Source organism: Lemur catta, chromosome 1 (genome assembly GCF_020740605.2).
Source record: "Lemur catta isolate mLemCat1 chromosome 1, mLemCat1.pri, whole genome shotgun sequence".
Lineage (NCBI taxonomy): Eukaryota > Metazoa > Chordata > Mammalia > Primates > Lemuridae > Lemur > Lemur catta.
Window position 1 is genome coordinate 199,117,211 of NC_059128.1, and position 16,855 is coordinate 199,134,065.

The 16,855-nt window shown below is 37.3% G+C and overlaps 1 protein-coding gene across 6 annotated transcripts in view; it reads left to right on the plus strand.

Moving 5' to 3' along the window:
• The window catches only part of FNDC3B (fibronectin type III domain containing 3B), a 322,862-nt gene that overhangs the window by 226,439 nt on the left and 79,568 nt on the right, over positions 1-16,855 (plus strand). For all 6 annotated transcript variants that reach the window (XM_045539669.1, XM_045539672.1, XM_045539671.1 and 3 more), the window contains 4 exons: positions 821-972; positions 3,765-3,824; positions 11,693-11,831; positions 14,964-15,017. In XM_045539669.1, coding sequence (XP_045395625.1) covers positions 821-972; positions 3,765-3,824; positions 11,693-11,831; positions 14,964-15,017 — 405 coding nt within the window. The remainder of the gene's footprint in view (positions 1-820; positions 973-3,764; positions 3,825-11,692; positions 11,832-14,963; positions 15,018-16,855) is intronic.

The window sequence follows — 16,855 nt, forward strand, 5'->3', positions numbered from 1 at the left end:
TTGGGGAGGTGACCCAGACAGCCCCAGCTGGATGGAGACTGGGGCACTGAGACAGGGAAGGGAAGGAAGCCAGTACAGGGTCTGAATGAATAGGAAAATGCTCTCAACAGCTGGGGCTCAACCCTGGTGAGGACCTGTGGGACCCAGTGTAGAACATGCCTCAGAGTAGTACTCAGTGTGGGTAAGAAAGTTAGGATATTTTAAGTCCTTTGTTCACATGAAGTCTTAAGCGTAGGCTAAACCAGGAAGATAAAAACAGCTTGGAAAGGATAAACGGCTCCACTTCACACACGATCCTGGATCAGCCTGGTCCTTGGTTCCAGTTCCCCACTTATTGGGTTCTCCTGGGAATCTGTAGGACTTCATGGGGCATGGTTTGAAATTTTAAAGAAGATACAACACCAAGCAAAGCTTCAGGGCCCCCCCAAGAAAGTACCTATGGATGTGGCTCCTTCCACATCATGTGTTGTCCATCATGTAGATCACTGAAATCTCACATTCAACTTTTAACCTTTAAAAAACATCCCCAAGCATGACTGATTATTTTACTCTCTGGAGGACTGTGCACTGGATTTGGATGAAAGTTTGCATTGTAAGGACAGCTGTTGCAGGAGCTATTATTATTTTTGACATTGGGACTTTGATAGGAGAATATCATATAGGATGTCTTTTGTTGTAATTAAAATTGTTTACCTTGGATTGATTAACTCTGAGTCAGTTTTATGCCACTATTAATAATTGCAAAAATGTTATTAGAGGAAATGGTGTCTTCCATGGGAACTGGATTTGAATACTTTTGTCCCATTTTTCTCTTCCTCAGGTTTCTAATATTCAGGCGAGAGCAGTTGTATTGTCCTGGGCTCCCCCTGTTGGACTTTCGTGTGGGCCCCACAGTGGTCTTTCCTTCCCCTACAGTTATGAGGTTGCCTTGTCAGACAAAGGACGAGATGGAAAGTACAAGATAATTTACAGGTAGTGTATGTTTTCATTATTTTTCTTTGCTGCTACACTGTGAAATTGGAGATGTTAAAGAAAATAGATAACAAAGGAAAAATTTATAGGCTTTGCAAAATTTCTTTTAAACAGTTCCTTTTAATAATTAGTAATCATTAAAATGTCAAGAATTAATTTTGTCCAGAGGAATTATTAATTAGAAATGAGTAGCGCAGAGCTGTTTGGTATTGGTGAAATATATCACTTGGTTATATTTACTGTCAGTATTGTATTAATGAACATTTTCCATTAATGTCTATCAGAGTGAAAAGTGGCTTTCAGTTTTTGCATACATTAGGCATAATATGATTACCTCTTACTTTTTAAACTCAGCCCTTTTTCTAGTCCTATTTTTAAAAATTCTGCACTGTAGTTTCCTTCCACTTCACCCTACTATTTATCCTCCATGTTAGTTTTCCAGCCTGTAATAAAGATTGCTTTAAAACATTTCATTACAAGGCTTTCTTAATGGTCAACAGTTTAGCACATGGAATAAGGGATTAGCCCCTCCTGCTTTATGGACTCCCAGGTATTGACCATTCAAATGATTTATAGCTGTGTTCTAAATGTGATAAAAATTTTAGAGTCAAATCTTTCTCCTTCATAATTGCTGAGCACTGCTCACATTTGCAGAGCAGGAAGTCAGAAGGTCAGTTTTGTCTTAACTACTTGTTTGACCTCCCTGTAAGTGGCTCCTATTATGACTGTCCACATGCAGCGTAACGTGGTCACACATTCCCTACTTCTTTCTGTGCCAGAGATGTTTGTTTTCTCTCCCGTTTCGCTGTTGCATCAGCACTACAGACCATATCTCCCCATCCCTGTTCCTAAATTTTAACTTGCTCCACAGACGGTCTTCTTCCTAACAAGGCAAGTGGGCACAGAGGTAAGGAAAGGAAACCCTTCAACAGCTGTGTCCTCCTCTTGCTGGTAAGAGTGCCTCTGGTGTCTCTTCCCTGGACACCTGCAGCAGTCTCTCTGGGGTCTTCCACCCTCCGTTCTTGCTCTCCCACAGCCTAAGCTCCACACTGCAGGGACAGAAGTCAGTCTAGAACACTGCCCTGTGGGGAACACTCTGGTGATTCTCCACTGCTTAGGATAAAATCCTAACTCTAGTTCATAGCCATTTGATTCTAGTTTGAAAAATCAGACTAGAGACCTTAGAGAAATATAGAACATTATCTCTCTCATCCCTGGCAAGAAACAGGTATGTGTGACCCTTGAACAACACAGGGTTGAACTTCACAGGTCCACTTATGTGTGGATTTTTTTTCAGCTAAACATGAATCGGAAATACAGTGTTTCCAGGGTGTGAAACCTATATATATGAGCAAGTGCCCGAAGGGGCTAGGCAAATAACAAATGAGAAAAGTGGGAAGGTTGGAAATCAGGTGAACAGGAAAACTTCTGTCTGTCGCCATCTAAAGGAAGTAGTCATCACAGCCTAAGTAGGTTGTTGCCTAGATTTGCTGATCCTTTGGATTTTTTTTTTTTTTTTGAAGAGATATTGAAAATCTGAATTGTTATGTAAACTTTCCTGTTATTAAACTAATTCAGCAAATGCAAAAATTTTTAAAGACACAATACAGGTCAAACAACAGAGTTTAGGCAGGACGTGGAAAGAGTTTCTAGTGTGCAGCTTTTGAAAAAACGTTTGGAATAAATTCAAACTTCTAAAATGTTCCAAAAATAGATCAAGGAATACATGTATATGCCATACCCAGATTCACCTGTTGTTAATTGTATACCTTATTTTCTTTATCATTTGAACCCCTCCCTCTCTCCCTTTTTCTGTTCTCTTAATCTATAATTTTTCCAATAAGTTTTATATTTCATGGTCCTTTACTAGTAGATATTTCAGTGTATTTTCTATGAATAAGAATATTCTTCTTAAATAACTACAGTGCAGTTATCGACCTCATAAATTTAAATTTACATTGATAGGATACTTTTATCTAATTCATTGTCTATATTCCAGTTTTGTCAGTTGATCTATAATAAATAATGCCTGTTATTTTGAAAAATGTTATAGCATTTTTCTTTCCTTCCAGTATAGGATCTAGTCTAAGGTCAGATATTGCCTTTAGTTGTCATGTCTCTTTAGCCTTCTTTAAATTGGAACACTTCCACAGTATTTCTTTGTCTTTTATGACCCTGACATTTTTGAAGAATACAAAATAAGACATACATACATACCTCTCACCTTTTTGAAAATCATTTAATGGCACATTTCTTATTTCATGTTGGTTGCTTCCTCATGATTTAAGTTGAGTTTCAATTGCAACTTTTGATCATATAAATGGTGTGATTTTATATAATAGAGCTATTTATTGGGTGCATTGGTATGTGAGGCAAGCAAATTATGATTTCATCAAGAGAGTCCAGAGTTGAGGTAGCTGAGGTTCCTGCCAAGGTAAGTCTGAAAGCTACCTTAAGTTGACAGCTGGTCCAGTTATTTTCATTCATTTATTCATTCATTCACTTACTTACTTACTTTTATGTATTTACTTTTGAGAAGTGATAAGACCTTTTAGAATTTCATAAGTAAGTTAATCATGCCACTTTCCAGACCCTGAATGACATCGTTAGAATCTGATTTTCTAGTCCAAAACAAATAATAATACCAAGTAAGAAAGTTTATTTCTGCTTTTTGGTAGAGTTAGACATAATAGTTCTTGAATTATTACCAGTACATGATTAAAGACCCAAATTCAAAATCTGTTTGCTTTCGAAACTAGTATTATTAACTAATGAATGATTTTTCTTTGCAGTGGAGAAGAATTAGAATGTAACCTGAAAGATCTTAGACCAGCAACTGATTATCACGTGAGGTAAGTTAGGATACAAGAGCTGAACTATATTAGAGAATCCAGGTCATTGTGTGCCCCCCTTATAAAAGTTTTTGTGAATGGCACTTGACCAGCTGAAAGTTTTGGTACTGTGTCTCATGGGCCATTTATTTGTGTTCAGCACCCAAGAGCACAGTGCTTGGGAGGACACAGATGTGCTTCTGCTAACAGAAAAGTAGGTGATATGCTGAACAGAGTTTTAAACATTTTTTTAAGTAATTTTTATTTTACATGGTCTTCTAAGATCTGTTAGGCTGTGTGGGCTAATGTATAATATTTTGTTTCTGTTAAACAAATGAGTTTTTTACCATGGCTATATCAGTGTTTATTATGGCCAATACGTATAAATTAAATGTTCAGACCAAATGACTAAAAAAGCCCTTTCCATGTTTTAAGAATACTTTTGGACCTTAAAAGCCAATCGTTTTTGAAATGGTCAGATAACAGAAATATCAGGTTATCTCCGACAAGAACTAACCCAATTTCTCAAAATGAATCCAAGTAGTATGATATGTAGTCCAAAATCTCTACTGTGAATTTTCTAGAATCTCTACTGTGACTGCTCTGGAAGGCAAGGCTAGCTTATGTTAGGAAGAAACTTAGCCAACCACAGACCTCTGAGGAGGAAAGTATTATCTGATTTTTACAGACCGTCTGATTATTTAAAGATCCATCTATTCATTTGCAAACAGGAAGGTCTCTGTATGTGGCCCATGACATTTAAAAATTTTTTTAAATTTAAATTTTTATTTCATATAATATTTAAGTTCACCAGAAAATGTAATTTTATTTGGATACACAGGAGATTCTTTCTCCTTTCTTCAATTATATGGGTGTACATAAAGTTGCAGGCATCAAGTACATGTCTTTTACTTTCCAAAGGTGAATTCACACCATGAATGCCTTAGTGATTTTGTGATGGAATGGGAGGCGCAGAGTAGCCTAGTAGGAAGAGAATATATTAATTAGCAGGAGGCTTGAGTTCTAGTCTGATTCTGCCATGAATTGGCTGTTTTAACTTTGGATAAGTTACATAGAACTCTGTGCCACAATTTTCTCGGTAAAAAATGTAGGAAAGCAAGATGTATTGAGGTTATAATATTTCATTAGCTGCACAAGTGCTTTAAACTTAGTTTTATGTATAATATATGTAAGAGCAAGTTGTTCTTTTATATTAAGCATAAAGAGCACATCTGCTTAGCTCTCGTATTGCCTAGATGAACTCTATTGCAACCATCTATTCCTGTTTAAATCAAAGCTTTTGGATTTTGTGTCACTTAGCTTCCACCCAAACATACTGAACTTTTCACACAATCTATACACACAAAAAGATTTATATAATTTGTGAAACTAAGATGACAATGGAAATAATTTAACGATTCTTCAAAATGGTCAGTTTAACAACAAACCAGAAAATGTAAAACCATATACATAGTCATGTAAATGTTGTCCATTATTTGTTACTAACATGTTTATTTTTTCTCCATGTTTTAACAGTTTATAGTATTGTTTTGTTGAAGGTTTATTAATTACTGTTCTCTCATGAGCTCACAATATCCTTTTTAAGAAACTTATATGTCATGAAGAGTCCATCCTTTATTTACCATCCAATCTGTTGTTCCCTTCATTTATTTTTTTTTTTTAACCCTTATTACAAAGGGTAACCTTTGAGAACACTTGCTCATCAATTCTTTTTACATCGTGACCTTCTGGGCAGATAAAAGGAATAGTTAATGGATTCCCCAAAAGGAATAGGAGAGTGAGGGGGTTACCATCTAGAAGCCTTGGGCCAAACTTTCTCCTGACACATTTGGAACTCCATACACACGGCATGTGACACACATGTGACACCACACATATACAGCCTGAGGCACCCCCTATAAAATTATTTGTTCTAGCTCTCTGCTTGCCAGAAAGGTAGAAAATTCTCCATGGTGATGGTCAGTTTTAGTATTTTTTTTTTAAAGTTCTCTTTCTTAATAAAAATGTCTGTAGTCCAAATTTGAGTCTTTTTGCCCTGCCTGGCACACATTTCGTATAGATCATCCATTCTCTTTGCTTTTACAGTATTGCCTTTTTCAAGCTAAAGAAGAATCTTAATACTTCCAACTCGTAGGTTTAGCTTCCTCTGGCTTGAACTGCTTCGGTGAGGCAGCGTGATGCATAATGGGCATGGCTTGAAGCTTGGAGTTAATAAGCTGTGTCACATACTGAGAGTGTGTGCTTAGGCAAGCCATTGAAACTTCTTTGGCCTTGGATATAAGCCTCAGAAAGATGATGTGAGAGCAAATGAAATACATGTGCAAATCTATTATAAACCTGTAGAGTGTTGTATAAATATTACTTTTTGGTTTTTCCAAGGTTGTCGCGGTTTTTCCACTCTCTGAGACTTCATGACGCAAGTTCTTTGAACCTGTGTATAGTTTGACCATATCGTTCACTCTTTTATTGAGATAAAGATATATTATACTTGGCACTGAAAAAAAGAAGCAAGATCTCTTTTTATGATGCAGTTAACATTCTAAAAGTCTAAGCTCCAGGAATGTAAGCTTTTATCATATTCAGTAGCCTCAAAAATAATTTTAAATTTAATAGTCACCTATAAGGCCTCAAAAGGCTGTGTGGAAATAGTTTCTTCAGTAAATTTCCATAACAGCAACTACAGAAAAATTTCATTACTGGACAGCTGCAAAATGAGCAGTTATATTTATTGTCATTTTTATTTGTACATTACTAATTTAGAAAGTGTCACCTTGGTGGAAGTCCGTGCAGCCGTTTATGAAAACTTTTCTTTTAGCTGCCCCAAACAGGATACCTTTTCCCTTCCAGTTCTTAATATTGCACATTTTGATTAAGACCTGCAGAAATCTCCCGTCAAATTACTGTCTAGTTAGAGTGAAAGATTTCTTTGTTAAATCATGTACTGAACTCTCACCTGGGGTTTCTGCTCTTACATGCCTTGTCACTTTGATTTTGCTACTCTGATTCCATCCAGTTCACACTGATTGCTCGATATCTTTACATAACACTTCTCTTTTCAACTCTCCCCTACCCACATTAGTGAGTTTTATATGAGTTCACCATTCATATACACAAACCTTTTTTTTTTTTTCTTTTTGGTATCAGTCTTTCAATCATGGAGTTCTATCATAGAACTACCTGGTGCTTGGCCTCCAATTACTAGGCAAGAACAGCTCTTGCCACCAAGAGCTTCCCATCACTGTTACTGGGAATTTATTGAGATCAGTGACATCTTATAGACAGTGCTGTAGGTCATGTGCCTATGGGCATTTCAGTTGTCATCTGCCAAGCCATTTGAAGCAAATTCCATGTGGAAAATTATGTCCTGAGACATTTCAGGTTTCAGAAATGTTTCTTCTTTCTCACTTTGTGCTATAAGTTTTTGTGTGTCATTGCCATGCATTTATTCAACCACTATTCTTTTTTTATTCTAGTGGTGACTGAGGAAAATAATACCCCTTATAAAGTGTACACTGATTTGCAAAATTTGGGTCTTGGGTCTTGGCTTAGATTTTTATTAAAATCATCACTTTTATATTATCTGGTTCTTAACACTAATGGCTTTTTTGGTTTAATGTTGGTATAATATTTAAAAGAAATCAATTTGTAGTTGTCAAAGTGTATTTATTTAGTGCTTCTATTGTGTTATATGTGGTATAAATCCAGTTATACAAAATCTCCTGTTTGTGTGTGTGAGAGAGATTGTGTGTGTGAGATTGTATATTGGGGAAGAGAAATATCCAGTACCTAAATAAATTATATTTTAAAATATACATAAGTATGTAAGTTTACATACATAGGCATGTATATACATTTATGTGTACAAATAAATATGCATATACAAATGTATGCTATCTATGCATTTCTCAGAAAAGTATATTCCGCTTTCTATTAGTAGTTTTATAATTAATAATAGCCTTGAGATGACCATCCAGAATTTATATTTTTATCAGTGATAAGATAATCAGGAGTTTGACTGATGGAAAGGATAACAATTTCATGACAAAATTTGAAGTAGTTTTCCAGTCATTGCCATAAACAATTTGGCAAAGAAGTTGCCCAGAAATGATACCATATAATGACATTTCCCAGAAAAATTATGTGATGAAATATTTCAAAAAATGTGGTTGACCAGCACAGTACAGGGTTATGAAACAGGTGTTATTGACCAGAAATTATAACTCCTACTATGTTACATATGCACTAGAGGCATATTTCCGAAATTCTTGGAGCACCTATTTCATCAGCTGTTAGCCAGTATTTAAGCCAAAACAAATGTAAAAACCCAACGCAAGATTAATTATATTGTTAGAAAAGTGTTTCCTTTTCCTGGGATAAATGCAAAAGAAACTGAACTGTTTGCTGATTATTTAACCAAGAAGCTGACCCTACTCTACAGATCCTCCTTTCACATGATGATATTTAGGGAAAACCCATCACCATCATGTGAAAAAATATTGCAGTATTTTTTTAAGTATTGCATCATTTCCAGAGACTTTCTTCTCTGTAAAAGTTATTGGTAAAAGTGTTACTGGTTAGTATTACAATGAGTTGCTGTCTATTTACTGAATTATTTTAACTGACAGATGTAATCACAGGATACTTAAATAGTGTGTGAAATTTTTTGTATCATACACGGCACATTTATACTGCCATATAAAATAGATCTTGATTCCTTTACTGACAAACTTTTGTGTGTGAAAAGCATTGGCCCCTAATTTAAACAAACTATAACATTGTTTAAGGTTGGAGACAAGGAAAATAACTCCATGTGGCCCATGCAATTGTCCATTTTCAAGCACCTCAAATTTCAAACCTACATCAGGTTCTTTTACTTTTGTCCCCACTGTCATCCTCCCACCCTGGCCACCAGGAATTTCTGCTGCTCATGATTCTCCAGCCTAGGAGATATGGATTGCTGACTCCAAGAACCTACTAAAAAGAAACAAAGAACTTGACTGAGTCCAAATTTACCTCTCCCTGGACAATTAACTGTTCTGCTGGTACTTTGCAGGCTGTTTCCCTGCCTCCCTTCCTCTGCTCTGTTATCCAGATGGACTTTTGGTGCCAAGTGTTTTCGTGAACATCCAGGACCTGGTGTGCCTGAGTGTAGTTCTGCACTTGTAGACAAATGCCCAGTGATTGCAAACTGAGGTGCCTCCTGGGTGGAGGTAGGGAGCCCAACATGGTAAAATGGATTGGGCAAGGGTAAGCTGAAAAGCAGTCTCAGCACCAAGGAGACGATACAATACGGTGCGGTAGGGACTCTGGAGAATTCTGCAGCACCTGCCCCAGCTAGAGCGGGAGCTGCTCTCACTCTATCCCAGTACTACAGTGCAGGACAGAGGGCTGAGTGTTGCTGCAACATGAGTTTTTAAGAGAAACCAGGAGTTCATTTTTTTCAATGAGAGATCTCCAAATTTCTTTTAGTATAGGCTTAATTTTTAACTGTTAAAATTTCAGATATCATCAAAAATAAGTTTAATGAGCTCTAATCACCCAACTTATTTCCTGAATGCCCTTACTTACTCCCTGCCCTCTGTGATTTTGAGTAAGGTTCAGACATGATATTATTTCACCTATAAACCATATTACCGTCATCACATGTCAACCCCAAAAAACCAAAACAGTAATAATTCCTTAATGACTTCAAAATCCAGAGACTGTTCCCATTTCCTCAGCTGTCCTAAAAATGAAGATTTTATTTCTTTAGTTATAACTGGAATTCAAACATGGTTTGAATATGCTATTTGGTTGTTAGATCTTAAATTTCTTTTAATCCATAGGTTTTTCCTTCATCTCTTTTTTCTCTCTTGCAGGTTATTTGTTGAAATAATTTTGTTTTTGTCCTATAGAGTTTTCCACAAGTGTGAATGTGGCTGATTGCATCCCTGTTGAGTTGCTTAATATGTTCTCCTGTCCTCTGTGTTTCCTGTAAAGTGGTGAAGAGGCTTCATCAGATACAGGTTCAGTTTTTCTGGCAAGACAATATTTATAGGTAGTGGCATGGTCTTTTATTAGGAATGCATAGTATCTGCTTCCCTTTTTTTGCTATGATCATTGTCTGTATTCTTTAATTCATAGGTGTCTCTTATATTTAAAAACATCATCTCTGTGCCCTTCCCCACCCCCCATGTGCACATATATCTTGGGCCAGATGCAACCCATGAGTCACTAGTTGGAGAATTCTGATTTATCAAAGTTCAGGCTTGAGCCCCGCCCATGTCTGGAACATTCCGTGATTCATTTTAAGTAACTTAACTCCCAGTGAGCCCATCCAGACACATGGAAATGATCTTGCCAGATCTACCATTCAGTTTTATATTATCATGTGCCTACTTACAGTGAGTATGAAAAGGTACATTTCCTTCATAGAAGTTGGGTGGAGAGCATCCTAACGATAAGCATCACTTGTTTGGATCAGATGTCATGTTGTCCTCCTATAAGGCAGATAAGTCAAATATACATTAAGTATGTATTTTACCTTTTAGGGGGAAGGTAGACATTTCTGTTAGTACCTTTGACTAGCATGGCCTCTATTAATTTTTTGTGATGGACTTTGAGGAGAAATGACTTTGCAGATCACACACTTAATTGGGACCTATATTCCCTAATGTTATCTTTAGCTATTTTGTGTGTTCATTGGATAGAATGCAGGGAAGTGGATTGGGGGTGTTTAAAGAAACATGATTACAGGATGAAGAGGAGTGGGCAATACAGTATAGTGCTTAGACTTCCAGTTCTGAATCAAGTCAGCCCAGCTTTTAAGCTGTGTGGCACTGGGATTTACTTCATCTCTCTGAGTTTCCTGCTGTCTGAAATGGGTAATAAAATTTCCTCACCTGATAGAGAGGGTGGCTGTAAGAATTAAAGGCATGATATGTGTTTACCAACTCTGTGAATAGCTTAATCCTTGGATCTTTTTTAGGCAGCAGATGCTGCTTTGTTGCCTTTTTGAAAGAATATATATGTTTTCAATTTTAAAAAAATTAATTCCTGATATGAAATAATGGAAAAGTAGAAAGGAAGATGATAAAAATCAACATAATTCTGTTTTATGCTATCTGACAAGAGTGTGGTATTATAATAGCATGTTATATACTTTTTCTTCACAGCTTCTCTAGAGAAATCAGGCACATAAGTTCAGTGTTGAGCCAAGCGTTTTAATGTGCAGAACGAACATCTTTAATCTTGGTGCCATGTGCAAGAGTTAAATATTCACATGGATCAAACTGTTACCTGAACATTGTTTTTGTTGAATTAGAGAAAGATGCACTTGACAGGAGCAAAGATGTTTCTATGTGTGAAACATCCATATTTTAACCAAATAGTACAGTGTTATAAATAGTTCAAAGATGCTATCTACCCTGTTGTTTGTACTTTTGTGCTCTCCCTCCAGTCTGTGGACTCCTATCACTGCTTCTTGTCCCTTTTAACCCAACTCTTAACTGTACTTTTAGCCTTTTTCCAAAGTCAGCCAGAGAGTAGCTTGATGGTTTTTAGAATGTGTTTTTGGAGACCATTCTGGAGATTAAGGCATATTTTCTTATTAATAGAATATTCTCTTCTAATAGTAGATCCTGCCTATCTTAAAACAGAGCTGGGTGGCACACACTGAGGCAAATACCCTGTTGGGATGACTGTCCCCTGTTAATGAGGACTGTACTTAGGTCAGGACAAGACCAGCAGATGAGAGCAAGAGTCAGGGTGTTCACTATGTAAGAAATTCCGTTCATCTGTGGAAAGCCCTGGGTCGAAGCAAAGATAAGAATTCTGGTCTTCTGTGATGAGCTGCTGCCACTGACTGTCTTCGTCTGTTTTGTTTGCAGGGTGTATGCCATGTACAATTCCGTAAAGGGATCCTGCTCCGAGCCAGTTAGCTTCACCACCCACAGCTGTGCACCTGAATGTCCTTTCCCTCCTAAGCTGGCACACAGGAGCAAAAGCTCGCTAACCTTGCAGTGGAAGGTGGGTAGCTCGAAGTGTCAAGAAGAGTCTCATGTTAATATGTCACTCTGTGCCATTTGAGATATTTATTCAGCACTATTCCAATTTTGTGATAGTGTTTGTTTTTCTACATAGTTACTATGTGAAACCAATTATGATATTAAAAGTTGTCATTTCTATAAAAATTGGGCAAAGGGATGGGAGGAGGGAACTGCAAAATCCCACTTTAGCTCTGTTTGCAAGGGAATTTGGTAAATCTTTTAGGGTCATAAGCAATACTTTATAAGTGAGATAAGTATTTAAAATACCTAAATTTCATCACTTTCTAGGACGTTAGTAAAAAGTTTTTATAAAGAAAGATTTAGAGATAAAGTAGTTTTATGGCCCTTTTGATTTCTTCCAGTGGTAATACAGAAATGCTTAATATTTAAAACTAGAATGTTTAGTGTTCTATATTAAGACTTCATCAGATTTCAATAATTAGGTGTTACATCAGTCAGGATTACTAATTGTCTAAAAAAGACTGAATTATGTAGTAATTTTCATGAAATACAACTTACTGGCTAAAAATAACTGTTACCAAAAAGAGGTCCTATTGCACCTTCCTTAAGGTGTGTCACTAGCTTGTTAATCACAATTGTATGTTTGCAAGAAAACAGTGAATTATGTTATCAATCTCTATAGCAATTATTTCTATATATCGATATTTTAAAATATAATTTAAAATGTAAAATACATAGAGATAGAGATAATAAAGATTTATCATTTGGAAGGATAATACGATGTGTGAAAGAAAGAAGATGGGTAGGGAGATCCATTATTGGTGAAGAAATACTTTATCTTTTTATCTCGAGACCAGAGAGTCAGATTTACCGAGGGAGTTAATAAAAGCAACTGAGAGGGGCAGTAAACAACAATGCACAGGCTCCTCTAGATCCCTCGTGCATGGGCAGCTGCTTTCTCATAGCCAATGGCCAACATTGAGTGTGTTGTTTGGACAAAGACAAAGTTTAAACTGGTTTAGAATCTGAACTATTTTATTTTCCTTCCTGGCTTCCAGGGATAATCCAGGTCAGTGATTCCCTACCTTTTCAGAGTTTTAACACCCAACTGGTCATCATTGTTTAATTCCTTGGAGCATATACGTCCATTTAAAAGTGTGTTCTATATTTACACATATACATATATAAATATATCTTAAGGAAAGAATTAAATCCATTTTGTTTGGAAAATATAAAAATCTTCTTTAGATTACCAGAGGGCCCCCAGGGTCTTATAAACCTAAAGTTGGGAATCACTGATGCATACTCTGCTTAAAATCTGGATGAATTTTCAGGTCTCTGGCAGACCAGCAACTTCAAGAAACAGTTTTCTTATTACAAGGAAAATTTTCTTTCTCCCTTTCTTCAGTTATAAATCAGAAACATACTCTTGTTCCATTCAGTCATGTACAAACTTGATCATTCTGGATCCAGTTTAGTTTTCGTTTAAATGTCCTTAGAACAGATTCCCAGATCATGACGCTGCAGGTGGGGGTGCAAGGACAGGAGACCTTCCCTGGCTGCTGGTCTGTCATTGAATCCACAAAGATACTGAGAGCTAAAAGATCTGACATCTTGTTCATCAGCAACAGCTACTGCTTACACAGGACATAAGGCCAAACAAAACCTAAGTCAGTGGACCCACCCTCAGGGAATTAAGGGGCCAGTAGTGGGGTGGGCTATCATCAAAGAACTACCGAAGAACATTTTTTTCCTAGGGGAATTTATGAGCCATCATAAACATGGTCCTCATTTTAGAAGTGGGTTCTCATCTAAAACTTTTATTTTGTCAGGTATTAGAACTTTAAATGTATCACTATCCTGTCCTCCAAACTGAGCCCACAAAAGTCTGCAATTATAGTTTAGAATTTATAGCACTCACCTGAGATGTCAGTTTGGGGACCAGAGATTGTGTGACTCAGAAGGCGGAAGGGGGAGAAGGAAGGAAAGGAGAGGGAGAATTTCTTTATTGATTTAACTAACATTTACTGAGCCCCTGTTGATGTTTTGTCATTAACAATAATAGAGCAATAGCTAGTATTTACCGAGTGCTTCCTGTAAAACCATGTCATTTACTAGGTGATTTACATATTCTCCCAATTACTTGTCACACCTATTTATTCTTGGAAGGAGAAACTAGATGTTGATATTAAACAGCTAGCACCAGGCCACATGTGACAGATAAACAGCCAAGCTGGGATTCGGATACAACTCTGGGGAAGCCTGGCTGCTTTTTGCCAGAGGCAAACTGTGCTGTTTGTTGGGCTGTTGCTCTTAGGGAAGAGTCAGGCCCGGGCATGTTTTTGAAGTGGGAGACGTGATCCTATTCCTTTTTCTGGCTGCCTCCCCCACCTCCCAGTTCTCTCTGTCTAGATCTTACTACTCTAGAGCTCCCAGGTACCCCACTGTAGCACTCATTCTAGCTGGTCTAACCCTGGAAAGCACTCTTTACCCCAGAGTTCTCTACTTCCCTTCCTGTTGTTCAAAACCTCTTTTCTCAGTGAAGCAGATCTCCGTATGCTTTTAAGAGAAAAGCAAATGATGAAACTTCTTTTTACTAACATGTGAAGGGCTAATAGCCTCTAGTAATCTATCCAGAGGATCTCAATTTTCCTCATTTTTTTTTAAAAAAAGAGGAACCCTTAGGACACAGACAGCTTTCTAATCTTAAGTACTTAAAAAAAAAAAAAAAGCTGCACAGGGGAAGTTATAAAAATAAAGACTTGACTGTGCGCCACCGGACCCCAGCAGCGTCTGTGTTTCTCCCCTGCCTTTTCCCCTCTGCTCTTGAGTTTAAAGTGCCTCTGAAAAGTTTTCTTCCCAGCGGAAGTGGGGTACCAGGAGAGTGTAAAGGTGGGGAGGCGGGGAGGCAGGTTTGGCTGTTTGTGGAGTATGATTTATTAATAGCGGGAACTCTCTCTGCAGTTGAGTTGTATTAAAGTTGGTGTGTGATCTTTAATAAGTTGACCAAGGAAGTGCAAGAACTATCAGGTTTATTCCCCTGAGGGGAGAACGCAGAGCTACCATAGACATTATACTTAAACAAGTGGGTAGCTCACAAGTTTTGCCTGTGAACAACTTTCTCTAATCTCATTTTATTATTTTTTTTTAGGCACCAATTGACAATGGTTCAAAAATCACCAACTACCTTTTAGAATGGGATGAGGTAAGCTTATTTTCCTATTCATCCATTTAAACACCACTTCAAAAACAAAATGCTGAATAAATACCATCTTATTCTTTTATAAGATGTGCTAAATACAGAAAAAGAGAATGTAAATAGAGAAAAATTTAAACCAATAGTTATTGGCTATGGAAAATGAAGTTGGAGTGAAGCAGTATAATGATTTGTATGTTAAAATTGTATTTACCTGGTTTATTTGCAAACAATGCTACTGAAAAAAAAACAGTTTTAATGTATTTTGAGTCTCTAATGTCTAGTCAGCCTTTAATTTGTATTAAAAATTGACTACTTTATCGTCTTGACTGCTTAGATGGTTTTGATAAGGTAAAACACATGGTGGCTTGGGAAGCATAATTTGTTTTTTCTTTAGGAATGACATACATGTACTTTGGTGTTGCACTATTGAGAGTTCTCTGAGGGAGGGTGGAGCAGTGCATGGAGGTTTCACTCTGCCCATGTGCAAATGCCCTCTGGGTCAGACCATTCTATAACAGGTGCCCTCTTTGCTGTCACTAGAGGCCCTTGGTATGCATGGTGAAGTTTCCCTATTCTCAAAGCCACTCTGTGCTGAATGGTGACCCAGTACATTTCTGGCCTAATGCTATATACAGAATCTCAGGCAGGAAAACTTGATGCAGAAACCTTTCATTTCTGTAAAGTGACTGCACTTTTTGTTCCTGAAGATCTTAATTCTGTTCATTTGCCCTTGCTTTATTCTCTCTTTCTGTGGTTGAGCAAACAGGCTGAGGATTTTAATAATAGGAAATGTGGAATTTGGGGGAGAAATGCAAGTTAACTAGTCTTTGTGACTTAAGTTTGGAGGGATTGAAAGATTCAGAACATAGGCTTAGACAAGAAGTCACTTGGCAAGGATGCAAAATATTTTAACCAAATGTAAAATGAAAACTGATGACATTCTTATGATGAAATTTTGATGTGAAAGAGTCCTTCATCACTTTCTGTAGAAGCATAGTTTTCCATTTGGGTTACATCTGAACAGCTCCAAGTTCCAAGTTACCCAAGACAACCATCTATTGTTCTTAGGATCCTTGTGAATAGCTTGTAGTTGCAGATTGGTGAGACTTAGACTTAACCTGTACCTTGTACAAATCAGGTTGATTTCATTTTATAGAGTGGTTTGATTGAAAAGTGAAACCACCACTACAGCCCTGATAGATTTTTATAGACAGTCAAGAATGTTGGAAAAGAATTTGGCTGACCTGTGAGCATACAGTAACATCTTCCCATCTCCCTCTCCTCTTTATTAATGAAAGTCTGTTTCTATGTGTTGATTTGTTGCACTGACCTGTTTTGTTTTTTTTTTCATGTCTTAAGGTTTTATATCTAGATAGAGTTCATCAGTAAAGGAGAGCCCTTTTTATTGTTTCAGATGTCTTCTTAGGGCACTTTGTGTGTGTGTGTGTGTGTGTGTGTGTGTGTGTGTGTATTTTGTATGTGGAGGTGCATGTCCTGGTTTTTTGCCGCTTCTCTGCCTAGAACCATGACCTCCTAAATTAAGGAGGATTGGAGGAGTTGAGTATATGTGTATACTTCACTGGGAAACTTCCAAAGAAAACTCAAATGCTGCAGGAAATGGTAATGGTGGCTCAGTTGCTGGAAGGCTCAGTCCCTTTCTTCAGAATTTGAGATGAAAGTGTCCTGGCATGACGCTGAGAGGAAGTGTGCTGCAGCCTCCGATAAAATGGAGGAGTTACGCTGATGGCTGTTTATGCTCAGCATGGTCCGCTGTGGACTAGCAATCATAAATGTTACAATAAGTGGATGATTTTGGCCTTCTGCCTTTCCCCTACTCGGTCTCC